Consider the following 21,520-nt stretch of genomic DNA (forward strand, 5'->3'; position numbering starts at 1 on the left):
GGGCCCAGGGGGAGGGGAGACGCCCCCCAAGAAAGGGGGGGGGGGGTCGGGGGGGGCCGCCGCCACCCGCCGCCCGGGGGGGGGGGGGGGGGGGGGGGGGGTGGAATGCCCAGCCTCCCTCTCCTCCGTCTCATCTCCTGTTCTGTGGCCAAGCCCAACAGAAGCCATGGACAAGCCTTCAGCCTCCTGGCCCCCTGACAGAGCGGACAAGGGTAGAGGAAGGATCTGGAGTGGCAACAGAAGATGCTAGCACACCCCGCTGAAAGCTTGAGGGGCGCCTGAGCGTTCAACTTTGACTCAGGTCATGGTCTCGCGGTTCGGTTTCTAAGTTCAAGCCCCGCATCGGACCCTACTGTCAGAGCAGAGCCGCTTTGGGTCCTCTGTCCCCCTTCCCCGCTCTCTCTGCCCCTCCCCCACTCGTGCTCTCTCTCTCAAAAAAAAAAAAAATAATAAAACTAAAACCTTGAATGTTTCTCCCACAAACTGGTTACTGGTCTCAGTAAATGGCACTGCCATCTACCCGACTGGTCAAGCCAGACCCCCCCCCCCCCCCCCGCCAGCGCCATCCTTCAGGGGATGGAAGTCTCCGTCTGCCTGTCCCCGCATCCTCCCCGCATCCATCATCCCACCCTGTGTGCTCTTGTCCAGACACATCGCGCATCCGTCTCTCCGCTGCCTCCCACCGGGCTTGCTCCTGACACTGGCCGCTGCTACTCTGTGATCCCCACCTGCCAGTGACAGGGATCTAGCGTATCCGCTGGGTCAGGCCACTCCACCGGTGCCCCCCAGGTCCCTGCTTGTGTCTCCAGCTTCACAGGGCCCATGCCCCTCCGCCGGGCACCCGGCCTCCTGACCCCTGCACATACGCCCCTCCACCGGGCACACGGCGTCAGTGCCCCCCCCCCCCGCCCCCAGCACTAGGCCTTTTCTTTCCTCAGAGCATCGACACATATTTCCAACCCCACAGAAAAACTCCTTTCTTCCAATTGTCCCCACTAGCTCCTTCTCATCCTTCAAATCTCGACTTAAATACGATCACACTTCAAAGAGGCCTTACCAAACCATCTCACCTAAAATACATTTCTCAGGACACCTGGATGGCTCAGTCGGTTGAGTGTCCAACTCTTGGTATCGGCTGAGGTCGTGATCTCCTTGTCATGGGATCGAGCCCCACGTGGGGCTCGGAGCTGAGCATGGGGCCTGCTTGGGATTCTCTCTCTCCCTCTCCCTCTCTGCTCCTCCCCTTTCTCAAAATACATAAACAAACTTTAAAATTTATTTTTTTAAATATTTTTTAATGTTTATTTATTTTTGAAGGAAAGAGAGGCAGAGTGTGAGTGGGGGAGGGTCAGAGAGTGAGGGAGACACAGAATCCGAAGCAGGCTCCAGGCTCCGAGCCGTCAGCAAAGAGCCCGATGCGGGGCTCGAACCCACAAACCACGAGACCATGACCTGATCTGAAGTCGGATGCTTAACCGACTGAGCCACCCAGGAGCCCCTAAAATTTTGTTAATGTTTATTTTTGAGGAAGAGAGAGAGAGACAGAGCGCGAGCAGGGAAGGGGCAGAGAGAGAGGGAGACACAGAGTCCAAAGCAGGCTCCGGACTCTGTGCTGACAGCACAGAGCCAGACGCGGGGCTCCAACTCACGAGCTGTGAGATCATGACCTGAGCTGAAGTTGGACGCTTAACCGACTGAGCCACCCAGATGCCCCTAAATAAACTTTAAAATAAAATACATTTCTCTCTTTCCTCCCTGTTGACTTTGCTGCTCTGACACCCTGATCGGTTCTTTAACGGCACTTACAAACTTTGTGGTTCTATATTCATTTCTTTGGTGCTTGTTTATAGGCTGTCTCCCCACACTGCTAATTCCATAGAGGACAAAGGTCCCGTTTTGCCCACCGTTGTATCCTCAGGACCTGGCACGAAGTAGGTGGTGCATAAGTATTGGTCAATGAGCAAAAGGTAGCCAGTGTCCCGGTGACAGCGATGCCATCAGAGCCCGTCCAGAGACTGTCCCCACACCATCAAAGTGCTCCCCAAGCCCTTCCTTCAGGCTCCAGTCTCTACCATAAATCCTCCTGTTCCCGGATTCATCTAGGGCTCATTTCAGTAAAGGACAAAGGAAAAGGGGCCATATCACCAAAATCTCTATTCAGGTTGATGACAGCATGAGTGGATTGAAGACTTACCGGGAAAAATGGATGAGAGAGGGGGAATGCCAGGAGACGGGGCAGAGCACGTGCAAGCCTGGGGGAGGGACAGCGTGTGGGGACCCGGGCAGCCAGCAGGGCGTGCCCCTCTTCTCTTCTCTGGTCCCTTAGATAAGACAGTTGTTTGCCCATGCTCCCACCCCACACATAGTCCCTTCCTTTGTAGCATGTCCCGCCAGGAGAATGTGCCACCCCAGGACTTTTGGTCAAGGATCTCTAATTCCCTAAGGGACTTCATAAATACCATCCTGATCGGGGCTCCAGGAGGTAAGGAGAGGCAACAGAAGCCACTGCATAGGAGGCAACGAGGGTGGAAATCAGGAGCGGAGGTAGAGATACAAATAATAGACATCTGCTGCCGGCCGAGAGGGCCTTGGCATTGGGGCAGGGGTTGGGGGGGGGGTCGGTCTGTGTTTATTGGAGTCTCCCCGGTGTTAAGTTTTGGGCCCTGGCCTGAGCCTCTTTCCCAGCGCCTGTAGGCAGAGCACACAGGAGCCTGCCGCACGGGAACCACGGGGTATGCCCGTGTTGCCTGGACTCTGGCCCCTGGTGGTGACACTTTAACCAGCACACACAACTGCTCCCTAGCCCCGTGCCTCGTGCCTCGGCCACAGACAGTGTGGGGCAGACACCCAGAGACAGGAGGGCACCCGGGAGCATGGAGGGTGCGGCTGGACGTGGGGCTCCTCTGGGCTGGGCCGGGTCAAGCTCCGGGGACCCTGGGACCAGAGTAGCATTGAAGGGGCTGGGGAACTCAGAGGAGGGGCTCGGGAAGTCCACCAATTGGAAGGAAGAAAACGGGAACCTTAGGAAAGGGGACTGGGTGATTCTGGACAATGAGCAGCCAGTGTGGACCAGAGATGGTGATGCGCCGAGGCTGAGGGAAGTCAGCAGCTGAAGGGCGGGAGGTCGGGGTTGTGAGGGCAGGCCGGAGTGGGTCAGACCCGGACACGCATCCCATCTCTGTTACTTAGAAGTTCTATGATCTGGGGCAACTTATTTAATCTTCCTCAACCCCTGTCTCCTTCTCTGGAAAATGGGGACACTTGTAGAGCACGTAACGGTACTCGCTCCACAGGATCCTTGGAACTAGGTAGGATAATGCATGTAGAGTGCCCAGGCCCGAGGAAGGACCCCGGGAAACCTGGAGCGCTCAGGGCGGGAGCGCAGCGCTGGGATGAAGGGGGGGTCCAGGTGAGGCGGGGGCCCACACAGCCCTCTTCTGCTGCAGGGCCAGCCGGGTACCTACGGCGGGTCAGCGGGGCCCACCTGGCCCGCGAGCTGGGCACCGCTTTCTTCGAGCGGCAGCAGCTGTCGGCCGCCATGGCGGACACCTTCCTGGAGCACCTGTGCCTGCTGGACATCGACTCGGAGCCCGTGGCCGCCCGCAGTACCTGCATCATTGCCACCATCGGTAAGCAACACCCCTCCCCCCACCCCCCCAGCCTCCTGGACCTCTGGCCGGGTCATTCATTCAACAGATACTTGTTGAGCGCTTGGTAGCCAAGGTGTCAGGCCCAGGCCCTGGGGGTAGATCAACGAAGCAGACAAAGATCCTGACCCCTGGGGAGCTGACAACCCAGCTGGGTGAGACAATAAATACTAACTGTAGGGGCCCCGGGGTGACCCAGTCAGTTAAGCTAACCGTCCAACTCTTGACCTCGGCTCAGGTCACGATCTCCCAGCTTCTGGGTTCGAGCCCCCCATCGGGCCCTGCGCTGTTGCAGAGCCTGCGTGGGATTCTGTCTCTCCTTCGCTCTGACCCTCTGCCACGTGTGCTCTTTTTCTCTCTCTCTCAAAATAATAAAAATGGAAAAAGGCTAAACATAATAACTTAAAAAGGAGTAAATATTTAGCACGTGAAAAAGTGATAAGAACAGTGGAAAAAAGAAAAATGGAGTGGAGGAAGGGACCAAGGGCGGGGGGTGGGGGGGGGGGCAGGCTGCCGTCCCAAGCGGGGAGAAGATCAGATCTGCGCAGAGACGGAAGGAGATGTGAGGAGGGCGGTGTCTGTGGCGGGTGGGGGAGAGTTCCAGACCAGGGGGCAGCCAGCACACAGGCCCTGAGTCAAAGAGGCTGGGACGGTTAGAAGACATCAAGGGGAGAGTGGCCGGATGAAGGTATTGTAGAGAGAAGGCCATGTAGGGCCTGGTAGCCACTGTCACAGTCTGAGTGGGGTCCCCCCACCCAGAGAAGTGGGAAACGACGGCCCAGCAATGAGCAGGAGAATGACTGGTCTCCCACCGCACTAGGGCCGCCCTGGCTGTACTGGGGAGACTGGGGTGGCGGTGGGGCTGAAGAAGGAATCAGAGAGGAGTCAACTAGAAGGTCCCATTATCAACTGAGCAGGAAAGACGGTGGAGGAGAGGTTTTGAGGGGAGGAGATAGGAGCTCGCTAGGGGCGGGGGAGTTTGAGGGGCACAGAGTCAACCAGAAACACAGGTCTGGGTTTGGGGCAGGGTCCGAGTGGCAGATATAAATGTGGGAGGTGCCAGCATCTAGATGGCATTTGAAGCCACCAGACTACCACCAAGGGAGGGAAGAGAATCAGGCATCTGATGTGAAGGGCGAGGGGGAGGGGGGAGCGAGAGAGGCAGAGAAGGAGCGGCCGCCCAGGGAGCAGGAAGCCAGGAGGGGCGCGTCCTGGAAGCCACGTGAGGACGCGTGTCAGGTGCCGCCGAGGGGCCAGTGGCCGCATTTAGCGACACCGAGGTTCCCGGTGACCCTGGCAGGAAGAGGTGCCGGCGAGGCGGGAGGCCAGCGCCGACTGGAGCCCGAACAAGGAAGAACGGGGGGGGCGGGGGGGCGGGGGTGGGGGGGAGGGGGGAGGGGGGCAGGGCAGCTCGCTCGGGCCTAGAAGGCCTCTCGGCTCCAAAGGCCCAGACGGACCCCAAATGCCCGACCCGGCAGCCGTCTCCTGCCGTGCCCCCTCCCGCGCCGGGGGACCCCCGCCCTGCAGCACCTACATCGCCGCCCGGCTGAGGACGCTCCCCTCCGAGCCCCCCCACAGCGCCCCCACCCCCGGGAGGCAGGCGTTGGCTGCAGAGGGAAGCAGAGCTGCTGACGGGGGAGTAGAGGCTGCTCAGGGAATAAAGGTCGGGTCTCCGGCCTCCCGTGGCGCGGTGATGGGTTTGCTGCCCCCCCCCCCCCCCCCCGGCTTTGGGAAGAAGGTCGCCTGAGCGGATCCCCGCTTCCAGGGCCGGCCTCGCAGTCGGTGGAGCGCCTCAAGGAGATGATCAAGGCCGGGATGAACATTGCGCGCCTCAACTTCTCGCACGGCTCCCAGGAGGTGCGGGGCGGGGCGGGGCCGGGTGGGCGGGGCCAAGGCCTGCGCGGGACGGGGTGGGGGGGGGGGGGCTCCCCGGCGACCTTCCCCTGAAACGCCCGCTCGCTGGTCCGCAGTACCACGCTCAGTCCATCGCCAACATCCGGGAGGCCGTGCAGAGCTTTGCAACTTCTCCGCTCAGCTACCGACCCGTGGCCATCGCTCTGGACACCAAGGGACCCGAGATACGCACCGGGGTCCTGCAGGGGGTGAGAGGGGCGGGGCTTGGGGTGGGGCCGGGGGTGGGGGGGCCCGGGGGCGGGTCTCACGGCCCCTCTGGCCCCGCCCCTAGGGCCCCGAGACCGAAGTGGAGCTAGTGAAGGGCTCCCGGGTGCTGGTGACGGTGGACCCGGCGTTCCGGACGCGGGGGGACGCGAACACCGTGTGGGTAGACTACCCCAATATCGTCAAGGTCGTGTCGGTGGGGAGCCGTATCTACATAGACGACGGGCTCATCTCCCTCCAGGTGCAGAAAATCGGTGCGGATGGGCCTCCGCCCCAGCCGCGGGGACGCGGGGTGCGCTCCTTCTCCCTGGCCCCCTCGCCTCGTAGACCCGCCGCCCCCGCCCCTGGCCAGCGCCCTCCCCCACCCGTCCCCGGAGCCCCCGGGGTCCAGGCTTGAGGGCTCAACCCGGGTTGGGGCCGGACTGCCGGGTTCGTCGTCCCTCCCACGGACGCCCACCGGTGCCTGTTCCGTGCACGGCCCAGGCCCCAAGGTGGCCAGACAATAGGACACGGGTTCCTGATTTCCTGGGGGCCCAAGCCCCGTGCCCCCCCCTCCACGACTCTGCCCCCGGCTCGCCCCTGACCTACGCTGGCTCTTTCCATGCCTGCAGGCCCCGAGGGGCTGGAGACCCACGTGGAGAACGGCGGCGTCCTGGGCAGCCGCAAGGGCGTGAACCTGCCCGGAGCCCAGGTGGACCTGCCGGGGCTGTCCGAGCAGGATGCCCGGGACCTGCGCTTCGGGGTGGAGCATGAGGTAGACATCGTGTTTGCCTCCTTTGTGCGGAAAGCCAGTGACGTGGCTGCCATCCGGGAAGTTCTGGGGCCGGAAGGACGGAACATCAAGATCATTAGCAAAATCGAGAACCACGAAGGCGTGAAGAGGTGAGGCTTGGTCCCTGTCCCCACCAGGCCCCAGCCATCCCCAAAGCCCTGCCTCTTCTCCAGCCTGCCTCTCCCTGGCGTCTCCTGGCCCTTCCTCAGCCCTGACACCCCAACCGCCCAGGTTTGATGAGATCCTGGAGGTGAGCGACGGCATCATGGTGGCTCGAGGAGACCTGGGCATCGAGATCCCACCTGAGAAGGTTTTCCTGGCTCAGAAGATGATGATCGGACGCTGCAACCTGGCGGGCAAGCCTGTTGTGTGTGCCACGCAGGTCTGGAGTGAGCCCTCGGGGGCCCCGCGCGTTCTCCGGGCTGGGGGAGGGTGAACATCCTCACCTTCGGTCTCTAGCACATTTTGCCGTCCAGTGTTTGATCCTCAAGCGACCGAGCTGGGAAGAGACACTGTGAGCCCGCGTTTTGAGACGAGGAAACGGGACAGCCAGAGGCACACAGTTCGTGGCTGTGACCCTGGCTTTCAGGGCCCTCTGAGAGTGGCAGAGAAGTAGCTCCGGCAGGGACCCCAGGCAGAGTGTGACTGCTACAGCTCTGACGCCCAGATGTCCCCCAGATGCTGGAGAGCATGATCGCCAAGCCCCGGCCGACTCGGGCAGAGACGAGCGACGTGGCAAACGCTGTGCTGGACGGGGCGGACTGCATCATGCTGTCGGGGGAGACCGCCAAGGGCAAATTTCCCGTGGAGGCAGTAAAGATGCAGCACGCGGTAGGGGGCGCCCCGCCGAGACAGATGCGCGGGAAGCCCCGCCCCTTCCGGGCTCCAGCGCCTCGCCCCGCCTGACCTCCAGGTGTTCGCAGATCGCCCGGGAGGCCGAGGCTGCCATCTACCACCGACAGCTGTTTGAGGAGCTGCGCCGGGTGGCGCCCCTGAGCCGGGATCCCACTGAGGTCACTGCCATCGGCGCGGTGGAGGCCTCCTTCAAGTGCTGTGCTGCTGCCATTGTCGTGCTGAGCAAGTCTGGCCGGTAAGGAGGACGCCGGCAGCACCGAGAGAGAGCTTTGGGTCGGGGGCACACTGGGACGGGCCCCGGGCCTGGGTTCGGCCTTGTCATCAGGGACGAAGGATAGAATTCTGGGGCCAGAGCAGAGGGAGCTCCAGGAGAGCGGGAGGCCAGCGGGGGCGGGCCTTGGGCACGGCAGGAACTGTGCTAGTGAGCCCCAGGGAGCTGGAAGGGCAGTGTGACATCACTGGGCACATTGGCTTCCAGGCCATCTGGGCATCTGGGGCCCCTGAGCAAGTCCTCTACATTCACCCCACAAAGCCTTACAGTGCTGAGTGTTCCAGAAGGTCCCAGAAGGTTTTAGTTCAAGTCTTTGCTCTCAAATCGGCCCTGAGACCTCGGGTAAGTCACCCAGGCTCTATAGACCACTTTTTCTCGTGGAGTCGTCAGGATTAACAAGAGACGTTTGTGAGTTAAGTACGATAGGGTTTCATGTTTCTCCAGAAGTTTCTTATTATCTGCCTTGACATATCCTTCATTGCGTCTTATCTTCCTTATGTGGTAAGAAGGGCAGGCATTCTTATGCCCATTTTACAGGTGAGAAAAACAAGGCCCGGAGGTATATGATGACTTACCCAGGGCCACACAGCTTGTTTGTGACACCTGGGACCAGAACCCCAACTCTTTGTTTCCTGGCTCACTACTGCCTCACTGTTCTGAGACCTTCTCCACCTCCTGCAGCTCAGCACAGCTGCTGTCTCGGTACCGACCTCGGGCAATGGTCATTGCCGTCACCCGCTCTGCCCAGGCTGCCCGGCAGGCCCACCTGTTCCGAGGGGTCTTCCCCGTGCTCTACAGTAAACCTCCAGAGGCCATCTGGGCAGACGACGTGGATCACCGGGTCCAATTTGGCATTGAGAGTGGTGAGCCACCTCGGTTTCCTCCCCACCCAGCCCTAGGTCTGTGTCATCAGGCCCCCGACCCCACTTTCCACACCCACTCGAAGGGCCTCGCCTCCCTCCTCTGGTCCCAGATTTTCCCTGAGAAGGTCACTAAGACACCGGGCTATTTGGGCCTCCGGAGGCCAGGGGACACACTGAGGAGGGCAGTGGGAGAGGGGTCGGCCCAGCCGCCGCTGCTGGAGCTGGATGGGACGTAAGGAGTAAGAGGTGAGAGTACAAGGGGGACCCCGTCCCCCCAGCTGTGTGGCTGTGAGCATACTCTGTCTCCTCCCGGGGGCGTGGCAGCACTGGCAGCAGGCCCAGTACTGAGCCGCCCGGCCCGCACACCCGCGGCGGCCACACTCTCTGTGGCGCCACCTATGGGACTCTGTGCACTGGAGGAGACGGAGGGTGGCGGCTGGTTCTCACTGTGGGGCTGGCCAGCGTCCCCCAATGGCTGATGGTCATCTTCCTCCCGCACCCCTGCTAGGAAAGCTCCATGGCTTCCTCCGCGTTGGGGACCTGGTGATTGTGGTGACAGGCTGGCGACCTGGCTCTGGCTACACCAACATCATGCGGGTGCTGAGCGTGTCCTGAGATGCCGTGCCCCGCTGACACAGCCCAACCCGGACCCCCACCCCCTCCACCCCACACCCCTACGGCCCCACGGCCGTCTTCTCTGCTCTCCTCCCTCCCTGCCTAGGCCACATCTGCCATCCAGCCCCATCCCAGGGTGCCCCTTCCCCGCTCCATTTCACGCAGGCCCCTTAAGTCTGTGTCCAATTAAGCACTGGCCATCTGGAAGCACCAGTCCTCCCGTCCCTGCACCCAATGCTCTCAGCCTAAGATGCTCTGAGCCTTTAATCCTAGCTTAACTGGTTAATTCTATTCCTCTGGGCTTCCCATACTGGGGTGGGGGGGGTTGCGGGGAGGAGGGGAACAGGGCCATCATGTCCACCGTCTCCACAAAGTCACCATTTAAAAAATGTTCCATATCCATGCAGTCTGATACCCTCAGTGTGGCCCTCATGCATCTCCTGGGGAGAATGCCACCTCTTTCCTCACCGTGACACGGTGACATCAAAGCACCACCGTTCTGGGGGAAACTGGGGTAGACCAGTGCCGGGGAGCACAGAGAGCCGCGTGGGCTCATCCCGTCACTGTCCTCACCAGTAGGCCGCTCCCTGGCTGTTCTCATGCCCACCTCCTGCCTTGCTGGGTCAGAGGCCCCGCTGCTTCCTCCTGCACCCAGACATTCCTTCCTGCCCACCTTGGTCCCCACACAAACCAGGAGCCAAGACAAGTATCTCTAGTTTCTTTCTAAACCCAGCTGTTTGGGAGTGATTCTAAAACCCAGGACTCTTCACCCAAGAGAAGGATGACTTAGGGTCCTGGCCCTGCATTCTCTGCTACTGTAGAGCAGATGTGGGGCCTGGGACGTGGGGTAAGGGGTTCCCCTTGTGCCTGTGAAGGCAAAGGTACTGAAGGGCCTGCCCTTCCCCAGGCTCGGATGTCTCGGGTCCTCCCCTTACTCTCTCACCAATGGTAAACTCTAAACTCCGAACAAAACCCTTAAAAGTAGCAAGAGTCCACCCTTCTGCAGCTCCCTGTAGGGAGAGGGCTCAATATTGCTGCCTGCTGATAGAGCTGAGCGAGGACCCTATAAGGACAGGGAGGGAGGGAGGGATAACGGAATGGCTGAATAAAATGAATTAATGATAAATAAAACTAGCAAATGAATAAATACAATTATTACATGATTGAATAAATAAGAATAAACAAGGAAGGGAGGAAAGAAAGAAAAAAATGGCCACCTAAGGATTCAGCCGCTTGCCCCCCACCTGGGGGATCCAGGCTGGCACATTAAATAGGGACGTGCCAACCATCCCTTGGCCTCAAGGGGGACACCACTGGGGCAGGGAAGAGGCTGCTCCCAGTTTACAAAGACAGTTGTACCACAGGGACAGAAGGTGCAGCGAACTTGACAGGAGACAGGTGTTCCCACAGTAGTGTGGGGGGGGGGGGGGCAGGAGGTATGGAGGGGGAGGGGCCACACGCGGCAGTGATGGTGGGTGCCCACGCTGGGGAGCCAAGACATCTGTTGACAGAAGCGGAGGCACAGGTGACTGGCAGTGCCCGGCTGTGCCAGGGAGACAGAAGTCAACCCACAGCAGGTGGTTCCTGCGGGGTCAAGGGCAGGGAAACAGAGACATCTAGTTGCTTGGCGGTGATGGGGGGGGGGGGGGGACAAGGACTTGTGCTTCGTGAGGCGGGGGCCTGGGGCTGAGCCTGCGCCTGGCAGGACTATCGCAGGAGAAACCCTGCTCGGAGGCCTCAGAGTCACTTCTACTTGGCAGTGAGGACATGTAGCGCCTGGCACAGTGTCTTGAATGTGGTAGGCGCTCCGTACATTTGATGAACGGGTGAGTGGATTAGGAGGATGTCAGACAGGCTGCAGGGTGCCCGAGCTGAGGACAGAGGCCATCTCCTGGGGAGATATTCCCACAGGGCCGTGTTTCGGGTCTCCCTGACCTTCCCCAAGAGGCATCTGCCCTCGGGCGCGCACTGGCGCACCCAAGAGCTTACCCAAGGGTTTCACATGTTGGCAGAGAGCTGGGGGCCCCGGGGGGCAGCTGGCTCAGGTGCTGATGGCCTGGGCGACTGAGCTGTCCCTGGCAGCTTGGCCAGGAGTCCTGAGGAGGACAGGCGTTCACTTCCCGAGCCCTTACGCCCAGGAGAGCCGTCACCAGCTGCCCGTTGAGGCAGAGAGGGTTGGGAGGCGGAGAGGGGACGGCCCCGAAGTCCTAGTCGCCGTCCACCTCCTCCTGGGGGGGGACCCAGCAAGGACACCTGGGAGCGCCCAGCCCGGGACAGGCTGGCATGAAGGGTTCGGGCAGGTGGGGCAGGCAGGCGGGAGGTGGATGCCCACGGGCCCCGGGCCAGCAGAGGGCCGGCTCGGACGGGCACTAGTGGGGAGGCCGGGGAGCCTGCTGAGCGTCGGGCAGAGCGAGCGAGGAGGGTAGCTGGAGAGTCAGGGGAGAGGGGCAGAGGGCCCCGCTGGTGAGTCAGGGCGATGGCCACACTGGAGGTCACGGCGGCCGCCTGCAGAGGCGCGTGCACCAGGGGCTCCCACAGCACTGGCTTTCCGCTGAGCCGAGCTCCTGTGCCCGGGGCTAGGCCCCGAACGCCCCGGGCCATGTCCCTGTCGTGCTGCACCAAGTGCTGCTCCATGGTGTCCCCGCTGCTGCCCGGACTTGGTTCGGAGCGTTTCCGCTGCAGGACAGAATTCTTCTTGCCTAGAAATGGTCCCGGGAGGGAGAGAGTGGAGATGGGGAAGGAGTCCAAGCTGGAGGTCGGGTATCAAAGAGCAGGGGCATAAGGAGATGAACTCAGAGGACGGCAGCGGGTGAGGGATGGGAAGGAGAGGACGGGGATGGGGGGAGGGGGTGGAGGTTGGGAGGCAGGGGTGGAGAAGGAGGGTCAGGGATGAGAGGATGTCTCTGAGAGGGCGAGAGGGAAGGAGGACTCGGCACAGAGACACGGGGCCATCTCTCCAGGGGCAGGGGACACTGCGCCGGGGGCCTCGCGGGGCATTTGCCGGGAATGGCGCGGGCCGGGGCGTGATGCCGAAGCGCCGGAGCCTGGGCCCTGGGAGGTTGGGGGCCCCTCGCGGGGGAGGCGGGGCGGGGACGCGGCCAGGACCCGGGGCAGACAGGCTGGACGAGCCTCACCGATGCGGCGCAGCCGGTCCACGGCTACCGTCTCGAAGGCCCGGCGCATCATGGGGAACTCTTCCAGCACGGCGTTGAAGTGGTCCACGCTGAGCGAGTACAGGCGGCAGTAGGTGTCGGCGCGCACGCTGGCCGTGCGCCGGCCCCGCGTCAGCAGACAGATCTCTGTCCAAGTCGGGAAGAGGCCCTCAGGACCGCGGTCCCCAGAACGCCCTCTCACCGGGCCCGCGGCAGCTGACCCGGCCCCCTCCCTGCCCGGGGCCAAGGCCCTGAGACGCCCCAAGCATCGTCTCCCTCCATCCTTCTCACTCTCTCCAGATTAAAGCTGGCACACAGGTGGGCATTGCTGGCTCCGTTATGCCAGTCATTTCCATTCCCGCCCACCTCCTCTGCTCTGGTCCGAGGGGCAGGCCTGGGGCAGTGCCCTCTGTGTACCTGCCCCTCCCACCCCTTTGCATGAAGTCCAAGGGCAACCCAGAAGGAGAAAAGCAGTGCCAAAGGGCAAAGGGCATCCAGGGATGCTAGCGAGCAGGGGTGGTTTGGGGCCTGAGAGAGGACATCTGGTGGGGTGGCCCCCACTGACGCAGCCTGGGTCCCGGGACCCTCCCCACAGGGCACCCCACCAGGGAACCGTCCAACTCAAGCCCCTGGAACAGTATGGCTCGATTCCTGTCTTTCCTTCGTCTCCTAGGGTCCCCAGACTTCACCGCTTGAGGGTCTTAGAAGGCCCAGTGGCCCAGGAACTTTCCCCACCCCCGCCCCGCTGCTACCAATCAGAATCTCTTAGGAAGCTATTTAAAGCCACAGAGCTCCAGGCCCCAGGCCCAGAGATTCTGACTCAGGAGGCCTAGGGAAGGGCTAGAAGTCTTGGACTCTGCACACAGCCAGGCAGGAACAGTGATCCAGGGGAGCAACTGCCCTCCGTCCCCTGCTCCAGTCCCCCCACCCTCCCTGAGGCCTGCTGACCCCCAAAGTAGGATCCATCGGTGAGGCGGGTGTCCCGGGCACCGCGCGCCAGCACGCTGAGCAGCCCGTGCTGTATGAAGTACATCTTCCTGCCCACGGAGCCCTCGCGCACCACGAGGTCCCCTGGCTGGAAGACCTCAAAGTGCAGCTTGGTGAGCACCGCTGTGACGAAGCTGGGGTCGGCGTGGGCGAACAGTGGCATGTGGGCCACCAGGCCGCGGCAGGTGAAGTTAATGATCTCCTGGGCAGGGGAGGGGCCTGTCAGGCAGGCTGCGCCCCCTCCCCCGAGGTGCCCCCATCGAGCTCATCTGTCTCCAGAGGCCCCACCCCTGGGGTCATGATCTGCCAAAGGATGGGGATGCTTCAGTGGGCCTGGGACCATCCCTGCACTCCTGCCTCCAGAGCTCTCCCCCGTAATCCCCCGCAGGACTGTGCCCCCCAAACAGAGATCCCTGCAGGCCCTCCCCGCGTATCCTTCACCCCCGTAAGACCTTCAAGAAAGACCCTAATCCTTAAAAGCCCCCCCCCCCCCCCCCCCGCCCGGCCCCCCCCCCCCCCCCACCAAGGCCTGGCCTCCCACGAGGCCCTCCGCAGGCCCCGCTCCCTATAGGTGCACCTGCTGACCAGGAGCCCGTACCCCAGACGGCACCTCAGAAGCCCCGGTCCTTGCACAGCCCCCTCCGGGGCCCAGTCCCACCTCCCGAAGCGGCTCGCTCAGCTCGCCCAGGATGCTCTCTTCGTCGAACATCTTGCCCTGGTAGCGGTGCTCGTAGTACTCGTGGATGCGCTGCCGAGTGTCGGCGGGCAGCTTGTGGAAGGCCATGTACTGCTCCACCTGCTTGTACTGGGGGGCGGGCGACGGCAGTGGGTGAGAGGGTGCAGAGACACGCGTGGCGCAGGAGCAGTGGCGGGGTACGTGTGGAAGAAAGATCACAGACACAGGCCAGACCCGGAGGGGTGAGACATGGAGACAGAGGGGGTACAGAAGGACATGTGGGTAACAGTGGATACGGGGAGGACACACAGCACAGTGACAGGAAAGTCCAGACATGGGCAGGGGAGGGGCCCAGGGACAGGGACATAGGGCCAAACAAGGAAGAAGTTACACACAAACGGACACAGGGCAGGGAAGGACACGGAGACCCAACAGGAGCATGAACACAGGCCTCAAGTTGAGCTACCCAGCCCCTAGCCCCCCTGCAGGCCCACCCCTTCCTTCTCCTGCCCCTGCTCACCTTCTCCTGGTACTGACGTCGGGAAGAGTCCAGGGACTGGATGAGGGCGGTGGCATGGCCGATGAACATGGCGTAGCACGTGGCGCCCACGATCATGCTGAGCATGGTGAGCCAGACGTCGGGCATGCCGACAGGTGCCTGCTGCCCGTAGCCAATGCACAGCATGTGGCTCATGGCCTTGAACAGGGCGTGGGAGTACTGGCGTCCCCACGAGTGGTTCTGGAGGGCAGAGTGTACTGCACAGCTGGGCACAGCCTCCTCAGAGCCTCCTTGTCCTCCTGCCCCCCCCCCCCCCCGCCTTCCCTCTCTGGCGGTCCTTCTGTGTGCCCCTTTCTGCTTCAGACTGGCCTCCCAGGAGGCACTTCAGTTTGGTTCTGGGGGCCTCTCTGCAGCCTGGGGCGGGGGGGTCCGTTTTGCCTAGGTTTCCTGCCCTGCCTGCTCCCTCCAACACAAAAGCACTTCCTGTAGGTAGCCTCCCCCACCCTCAGCTCCCCACCTCCTCGCTCGCTCGGCAGCTCCCGTCTCCGGCCCCAGTGCTCAGCCCTGCCACTCAAGCACAAGAGCCCTTCGAGGGCCCGGAAGGCAGAGTCGTGGGAGTCCTCACCGCCATGTGGTTGATGGAGACCCAGCAGTCAGGGGGGAAGTCCTGCAGCATGGGGACCAGGAACTGCAGGCAGCCGTCCCAGTGACACAGCAGCAGCATCATCCCGATGAGGTTGAAGATGCGAACCACCGCGCTCGCCAGGTCATAGGTCATGTGAAAGATCTGAGGATTCCGAGGAACGGCGGCTGTGGACAGGACCCCTCCCCGCCGGTCCTCCTCTATTCCTGGCCTTGCCAATTCTCTCCTTGAGCTTCTCTCTAGCCCCAGCCCCCATGGATCTTTAGAATGCGCTATTATTCATTTGCACAGAGCTCTACAGCACACACATACAGCTAATACAGAGTTGGCTGTGTTACTACTCTCTGATCTTACAGAGAGGGAATCGATGCCAGTCACGTGCCCAGAATCACACACAGTGTCACAGCAGAAACTCAAAAAAATCTACTGCACAAGCTGCCCAGGCTGTGCCCACTGGAAAAGAGGAGAGAGGGCATGCCCGGTGTCATGTCCTCGGGGCACGTGTGCGAGGATTCATGCCAACAGCCCCCTTCCCTCCAGTAACACTCACAGAAAACACGCTGACAACTTACTATGTCCCAGGCACTGTTCTAGGAGGTATTAAGTTACAGGTATTATTTCCTTTTATCCTTATGATACACCTCATCATGTGTAAGTGTATTTAACATTTTCATCTTCTAGAAGAGGAAACCAAGTCTCCTATAGCGTATAGTAAACTGGGATACGATCACAGGCAAAGAAACTGCAGAGCCCACACTCTGCACCCCTAAATCCTGCTCCCCTGCCGCTGGAACTCCAACGTCTCCCACTCCCTCCTTCCAGAGTCCAGCTAACCTGCAAGCGCTCCTCCAGCCTCTGCGCTCCGCCCTCCTCACCTCGGGTGTGTGTGGGGGGTACCCCCTGAACCCTCACTCTGCCCCTGCTACTGACCCACCCACTTTGGAGGCAGCCCGCCCAGCCGCCTCACCCCGTAGCATCACCAGAAGCCCCGCCCATAGCGCCGTCCCGGAGGGGCCTGCGAGCCCCCCTGCCCACCTCCCTGCCCCACCTCCTCCCACTGGTGTAGGTAGCGGATGAGGCGGGAGAGGCGGAGCAGCCGCAGGAGGCTGAGGATCTTGGTGAAGCGCACAATGCGTAGGGCCCGCGCTGTTTTGTAGACCTCGGCGTCCAGTCGTGGCTCCAGCTCCACCACCAGGAAGATGTAATCCACGGGGATGGAGGAGATGAGGTCGACCAGGAACCAGGTGCGCAGGTAGCGAGACCGGATGGCGCGAGGGGCCAGCAGGATTTCAGCACCCTCCTCTACCACGATGCCTGTGCGGAAGTTGAGTACCAGATCCAACAGGAAGAAAGTGTCAGAGAGGACATTGAAGACGATCCAAGGTGGGGAGTTCTCCTCCTTGAAGAAGGTGATGCCCACAGGCAGCACAATGAGGTTCCCCACCATCAGCAGGAGCATGATCAGGTCCCAGTAAAACCTAAGGTGGGGGTGGGGTGGGGAGGAAGGCCAGGATGACACTTCACCAGCCACCAGACAAACGGCAGATAGTCTGATACAGCCAAGAGCGGGCAAGGATTACCGAATAACGGGATGGCCACTTACAGCTGGCGGGAATGTAAACTGGGACCACCATTTGGGAAGCCAGTTTGCTATTATCTAGTAAAGCTAAACATTTGCATTCCCTGCCACCCAGCAATTCCATTAGGAGCATACACACGCTCAAGGGAAATATGCGCTCCAGGAGATGTATACAGAAATGTTCATAGCAGCATTGGATCTGGAAATGACCCACACGTCCATCCGTAGAAAAATGCAGATAAATAAGATAAACACAGTAGGTGAATAGACTGTGGTATACTCACGCCCCAGAATAATAGACAACCCTGACACCACCCAACGGCAGCCTCATGCTGAATCTTGCAAATTCAATGTTGAACAAAACGAGAAATAAAAGGATACACAGTGGATGAGTTCACTTGCACAGAGTTCGAAAACAGGCAAGACTAAACTGCAGTATTTAGCAATTCACAGAAAAGTGGTAAAACTATGAAGAAAAGTAAGAAAATGAGTGCCTCAGAAGTTAGAAAAGTAGGTTGCGGAAAGGACTGTGGGAGCAGTAAGGATGCTTTGGGGTGCCAGCAACCTAGCCTCTCCTGACCTGGATGGTCGTTACAGGGGGGTGTGCCTTGGAATGACATATACACATGTGTGTGCACGTAGACGTATATATATGTATGTATACACACACGTGCGTTTTGAATATATATGCAGCATGATGTATCATTATACACTATCCTACCCAGATGCCTGCTATACACACGCACCTACTATATGTATACATCCTCGCTGTATACATGTACATAGGTACAGATACATATACCTGCTTAATACGTATGATATATATGTAATATCATGTACATGATTTATGTCACTATATTATATATCTTAAAGTAAAATAAAAAGATAAACTACCCTGTGCTAACCTCCCAGGAGTGTTGAAAACACACACACTGAGACAATGGATACGATAGTGTCGTACAAGCACTGGTTGGTTTTATGACTCACCCACCTTTTGTTCCCAGATTTCTGAAGAGGTTGCTGCTGCTTCCATCTCAGCTCTCTGCCCATTCCTAGTCTAGGCTTTCACGCCCTCCCCGGCCCTCCCCACCCCATCCCTCCTTCCCTTCCCAACCCAGCTGGACCCATAGTTCCTGGTTCTCTGCTGGGATCTGCTCATCTGTGTCAGGGTATGGGGCGGGGGGGGGGGGGGGGGAGTCTGTTCTGCCTCCCATCCGAACTGAGCTTTTTAGGGATGCCCCACCCCCCTCCCCAGCACCTCAGACAGGGTTGCACATAGAGAAGCTCCACAAGAGATCCTGAGGCAGCGCGGCGAAAAGCTCTGCACGCCTTTCCTTCCCTAATCTCCCTGTGCCTGCTGGCGCTCTGGCCAAGCCCAGACAAGGGCACTGGCAGGGGAGAGCCACACTGCTGTGGTGAAAGTGTGGAAAGGAGAGGTCGGGAGGAAGCTAGCGAAGCTTTCATGCAGAGAAGTCTGAAGTGGTTAAAAACAGCGTTAGCTAGGGTGGTTTAATTCCAGGACACACCTAATTGCAGTATCAAGTCAGGACTCAGCCCTTTCTGACTCTGACTACAAAATCAATCTCTTCAGCTTCTAAAAGAAGCACAGGGGTCCCCAAAGCCAGGTCTCCAGGAAGCCCCTCAGACCGTGTGCTTTCCATCAACAACAAATCCTTGACCCCCCCCCCTTCCCCTCCCTCCTGGGCCACTGGAGAGTCCTGTACTGTGTGCTGAGAGCAGAGGGGAGGGGAGGGAGAGGAGGAGAAAGGAGGGGAGGGGAGGAGAAAGGAGGGGATGGGAGCGGAGAGGAGGGGGGGAGAGGGGGGGGGAGGGGGGGGGAGGGGAGGGGAGGGGAGGGGAGGGGAGAGGAGAGGGCTCGCCCAGCCATGGAGCATCTTCACAGCCTGACTCACAGGCAGTCACAAGCTTAGCGGGTGATGCAGTAGAGAAGACAGAGAAGCGGCATGATAATACACAGCTTCTGGGGACACATCTGCGGGTAAAATGGGGGGGGGGGAGGTCACAGGAAGCTAAAACAGGTGCACTGGTGGGGTAGGGATGAGGCAGTAAAGAAGAGGGGAGAGAAAGGAACAATGGGAGAAAGAGGAACATTTAGGGAGTGTGTATGTCTGTGGGTTCAAAATGATGTCCAGGTCTCCAATTGTGTTTCCAGGCTCCTGATCCACACCTCATCTTTCCTGCTCATTTTGCTCCCCACCTGAGGTGCTTTGGACACACTGTTGCCTCATCCAAAAGCTGTCCTTCATTTCCCCCAAGGACAGAGCTGCTCTCCTCCCCTAGCGACCTTGATGTAGAGGTACAGCCTGACGGGGACTGTGAAATGGCCCCACCTCCACCCTCGGTCCCTCTGATAGGCACCTGGGAGGGTGCCCCTGCCGTTGCTTCCTCAATCGCTGGGAGTCCCGGCCCTGCCCCGCTACATCCCGCCTTCAGCACCAGGGACAGCGGCAAGAACCGCAGCCGGGACATCCCCGGCCCGCGCCCCGCCAGCGTCTCTATTTTTCCTGGTAGTCGGCCCTGTTGAACTAGGCAGGTGCTGGGGGTAGGAGACAGCAGAGCTCGGTTTCCCCCTCAGGCTGACCCCGAGCCTTGGAACATGGCATAATTTCCCAGATCCCCAGCCGGCAGGACTGCAGGAGGCAGTCGTCCCTAACTCCAGTAGTCTCTGTGGTCCAGGTGGAGTTCTGGATTCCTGAAACGGTAAACCCAGGTCTCTGGTGTCTCCTCTGGTGTCAAGTCACTGAAGACCTCCGGCTGGGGATCCCTCGCCCAAGAATTCCCAGGCTAGACTGGGGGAAGTGACTGTGTTGTCCCACCCAAGGACCCCCGGGCCGGAAACGAAGAGTCTGTAGAGGGTGAGGGGTGCCCTGCCTCCGTGTCGCGGCCCATGGGGGTGGGATCTGTGTCCCCCGCCCTCCTTGCTGGGGCCCCAGTACCGGAAGTCGCTGTAGGGGTGGATGATCCAGGCCCCCGCTGACTTGACCCTCTCCTGCTCGATTTCCACTGCCTTGTGGCTGCCGAACACGCGAAGGGAGAACTTGTTGACCGTGGGCTGGAGCAGCGTCCCGAGTTGCCTTCTCTTGGGCTCGGGCCCAGACCCGGGCAGCGGTCCCGAGGCCGCGGTCACAGGCGCCGGAGCAGCCAGAGGCGCCGCTTCCAGCCCAGGGGTCGCCCGTTCGCCAGCTCCCGTAGTCGGCCGCTGCTCTGCCTCCATGATGCCCGGTGGCTTACACGCTTGGCGTCCTAGACCCTGCCGCGGCCATCCGGGACGCCGACCCCTCCCGGAGCAGGAGCCGGCGCAGCCCGGCGGGCTCCGAGCTGCCGGCTTGCGGGGCGGAGGGGGTGTGTGCGCCAGACTCGCGGGCGGGAGGCAGGCGGCGGGTTGCGCGGCGCCCCCTGGCGGGAGCCTCCCCAGGAGAGGGCGGGGCCAAGGAAGCCCGCCTCCAGGGAAGACTCCGGCATGGGCGTGGCCTAGCAGATGGGGGCGGGCCCCCAAGTAAGGGAGGAAGAGGCAGGGAAACACAGCCGGAGTCACGAAGGGGGCGTGATCTGGTGTTGATGAGCTCTTAGCCAATGAGCTATAGGGAGGCGGAGCCATCCGTGAATGGCGGGAAAAGCGGACGCTGGTTGTAGATCCCGGAGTCTCCGGAGGGCGAGGAATTGGGGACCAAAGAAGAGGTGGGGAACGGTCACTCCAATTCACGGACTTCCTGCATTTCACTGTCTTCCTCTCAGCACTCTCCTAGACATACTCCTTTCTTCTCGTCTTCTCCATATTCCTCCTAGTATTTCATTTGCAAATTCATACTGCTAACTTTCAGCAAGAGTGACTGCGGATACAAAGTTGAATACAAAAGTCCCGCTGTAAAGCCAAGCTCAGCTGTGCCCGTATGCAGACAGAACAAGGAGACTGCGGTGCTGTGTGATGTTCAGTGCTAGAAGTTCCCAAACATCTCAAATTCTTCCCCTCATCTCCGTTTCTTATTGCCACTGACTTATTTCAAGGCTTCAGCATTTTTTCACCTAGGTTATTTCAGAAGCCTCTATAAGGGGCCCTATACTCTCTCAGGCCAATTCTTTTCCCACAGTCTGCCAGAGTTACCTTCCTAAGATTCAAATGTAACATGTCCTTCAAACCTGTCCATCTTCTGTAGGGTTACCTGTAAGCTCCTTAAAATGACCTGCCAGGCCCTGCAAAATTTGGACCTAATTTCAATAGCCTCTCTTCTGATAGTCCCTCTCTTGAAAGCCAGGACTCTAATCATGCTGAAAGGCTTTGTTCTACCTTGTCTCCAGCCCTCTGCAAATACTTTCTCTGCCCGGTATTCTTTTCCAATTCACTTTCCAAGTGTTGCCTCACATAGTATCTCCTCTAGGAAACCTAGAAACACACTTCCAAGTCTCCTTTCCCCAACTAGATCTAATCCAGGGCTTTCTTTCTTTTTTTTAAGCTTATTTATTTATTTTGAGAGAGAGAGAGAGAGAGAGAGAGAACACAACTGGGGAAGGGGCAGAGAGGGAGAGACAGTATCCCAAGCAGGCTCCACATTCAGTGCAGAGCCTGACTTGGGGCTCAAACTCACCAACTGTGGGATCATGACCTCAGGTGAAGAGTCTGATACTTAACCAACTGAGCCACCCAGGCGCCTCTAGTCCAGAGCCTTCTTACAGTGTTCATGGCAGCTCTTGTCACAAGGCTGCCATTATTCGTTTACAGGTCTTTCTCTCCCATTAGACTCTGGGGTTCCAAAGAACAGGAGCCTTGCGCCTGGCACACACCGTGGATACTCAGCAAATGCTTGCTGAATGAACGCATGATCCG

The 21,520-nt window shown here is 59.9% G+C and overlaps 3 protein-coding genes across 4 annotated transcripts in view; 1 reads left to right on the forward strand and 2 right to left on the reverse strand.

Moving 5' to 3' along the window:
- The window catches only part of DAP3 (death associated protein 3), a 320,245-nt gene that overhangs the window by 264,608 nt on the left and 34,117 nt on the right, over nucleotides 1-21,520 (reverse strand). The window lies entirely within an intron of this gene.
- Nucleotides 2,307-9,462, forward strand: PKLR (pyruvate kinase L/R). 2 transcript variants are annotated; one of them, XM_049634877.1, is made up of 11 exons: nucleotides 2,307-2,482; nucleotides 3,447-3,629; nucleotides 5,413-5,504; nucleotides 5,618-5,749; nucleotides 5,833-6,019; nucleotides 6,377-6,647; nucleotides 6,769-6,919; nucleotides 7,216-7,368; nucleotides 7,461-7,627; nucleotides 8,345-8,526; nucleotides 9,035-9,462. In XM_049634877.1, exons 1-11 carry the CDS (start codon nucleotides 2,383-2,385, stop codon nucleotides 9,139-9,141), a joined length of 1,725 nt encoding a protein of 574 aa, XP_049490834.1. In that variant the 5' UTR covers nucleotides 2,307-2,382; the 3' UTR covers nucleotides 9,142-9,462. The 2 variants fall into 2 exon arrangements, with proteins under 2 accessions (XP_049490834.1, XP_049490833.1); XM_049634876.1 differs by lacking the exon at nucleotides 2,307-2,482 and adding an exon at nucleotides 2,613-3,308.
- HCN3 (hyperpolarization activated cyclic nucleotide gated potassium channel 3) lies at nucleotides 10,281-21,140 on the reverse strand. Its single transcript, XM_049634875.1, has 8 exons — nucleotides 19,635-21,140; nucleotides 16,147-16,576; nucleotides 15,081-15,242; nucleotides 14,477-14,695; nucleotides 13,939-14,085; nucleotides 13,242-13,482; nucleotides 12,276-12,440; nucleotides 10,281-11,840 (listed from the first exon to the last, which is right to left on the reverse strand). The coding sequence occupies exons 1-8, from the start codon at nucleotides 20,294-20,296 to the stop codon at nucleotides 11,140-11,142; spliced, it is 2,727 nt and encodes a 908-aa protein (XP_049490832.1). The 5' UTR covers nucleotides 20,297-21,140; the 3' UTR covers nucleotides 10,281-11,139.

The sequence above is a fragment of the Panthera uncia genome, chromosome F1 (genome assembly GCF_023721935.1).
Source record: "Panthera uncia isolate 11264 chromosome F1, Puncia_PCG_1.0, whole genome shotgun sequence".
Lineage (NCBI taxonomy): Eukaryota > Metazoa > Chordata > Mammalia > Carnivora > Felidae > Panthera > Panthera uncia.

Excerpts from the sequence above, each read along its gene's own strand:
- PKLR (XM_049634876.1), top strand. The coding sequence starts at position 3,197 with ATGATCTGGGGCAACTTATTTAATCTTCCTCAACCCCTGTCTCCTTCT. Across the intron at positions 5,505-5,617 it reads TCTCGCACGGCTCCCAGGAG|TACCACGCTCAGTCCATCGC; the intron begins GTGCGGGGCGGG and ends GCTGGTCCGCAG. Across the intron at positions 7,369-7,460 it reads CAGTAAAGATGCAGCACGCG|ATCGCCCGGGAGGCCGAGGC; the intron begins GTAGGGGGCGCC and ends AGGTGTTCGCAG.
- HCN3 (XM_049634875.1), bottom strand. The coding sequence starts at position 20,296 with ATGGCTCCGCCTCCCTATAGCTCATTGGCTAAGAGCTCATCAACACCA. Across the intron at positions 15,243-16,146 it reads ACCTACACCAGTGGGAGGAG|ATCTTTCACATGACCTATGA; the intron begins GTGGGGCAGGGA and ends CGGAATCCTCAG. Across the intron at positions 11,841-12,275 it reads GGACCGGCTGCGCCGCATCG|GCAAGAAGAATTCTGTCCTG; the intron begins GTGAGGCTCGTC and ends GACCATTTCTAG.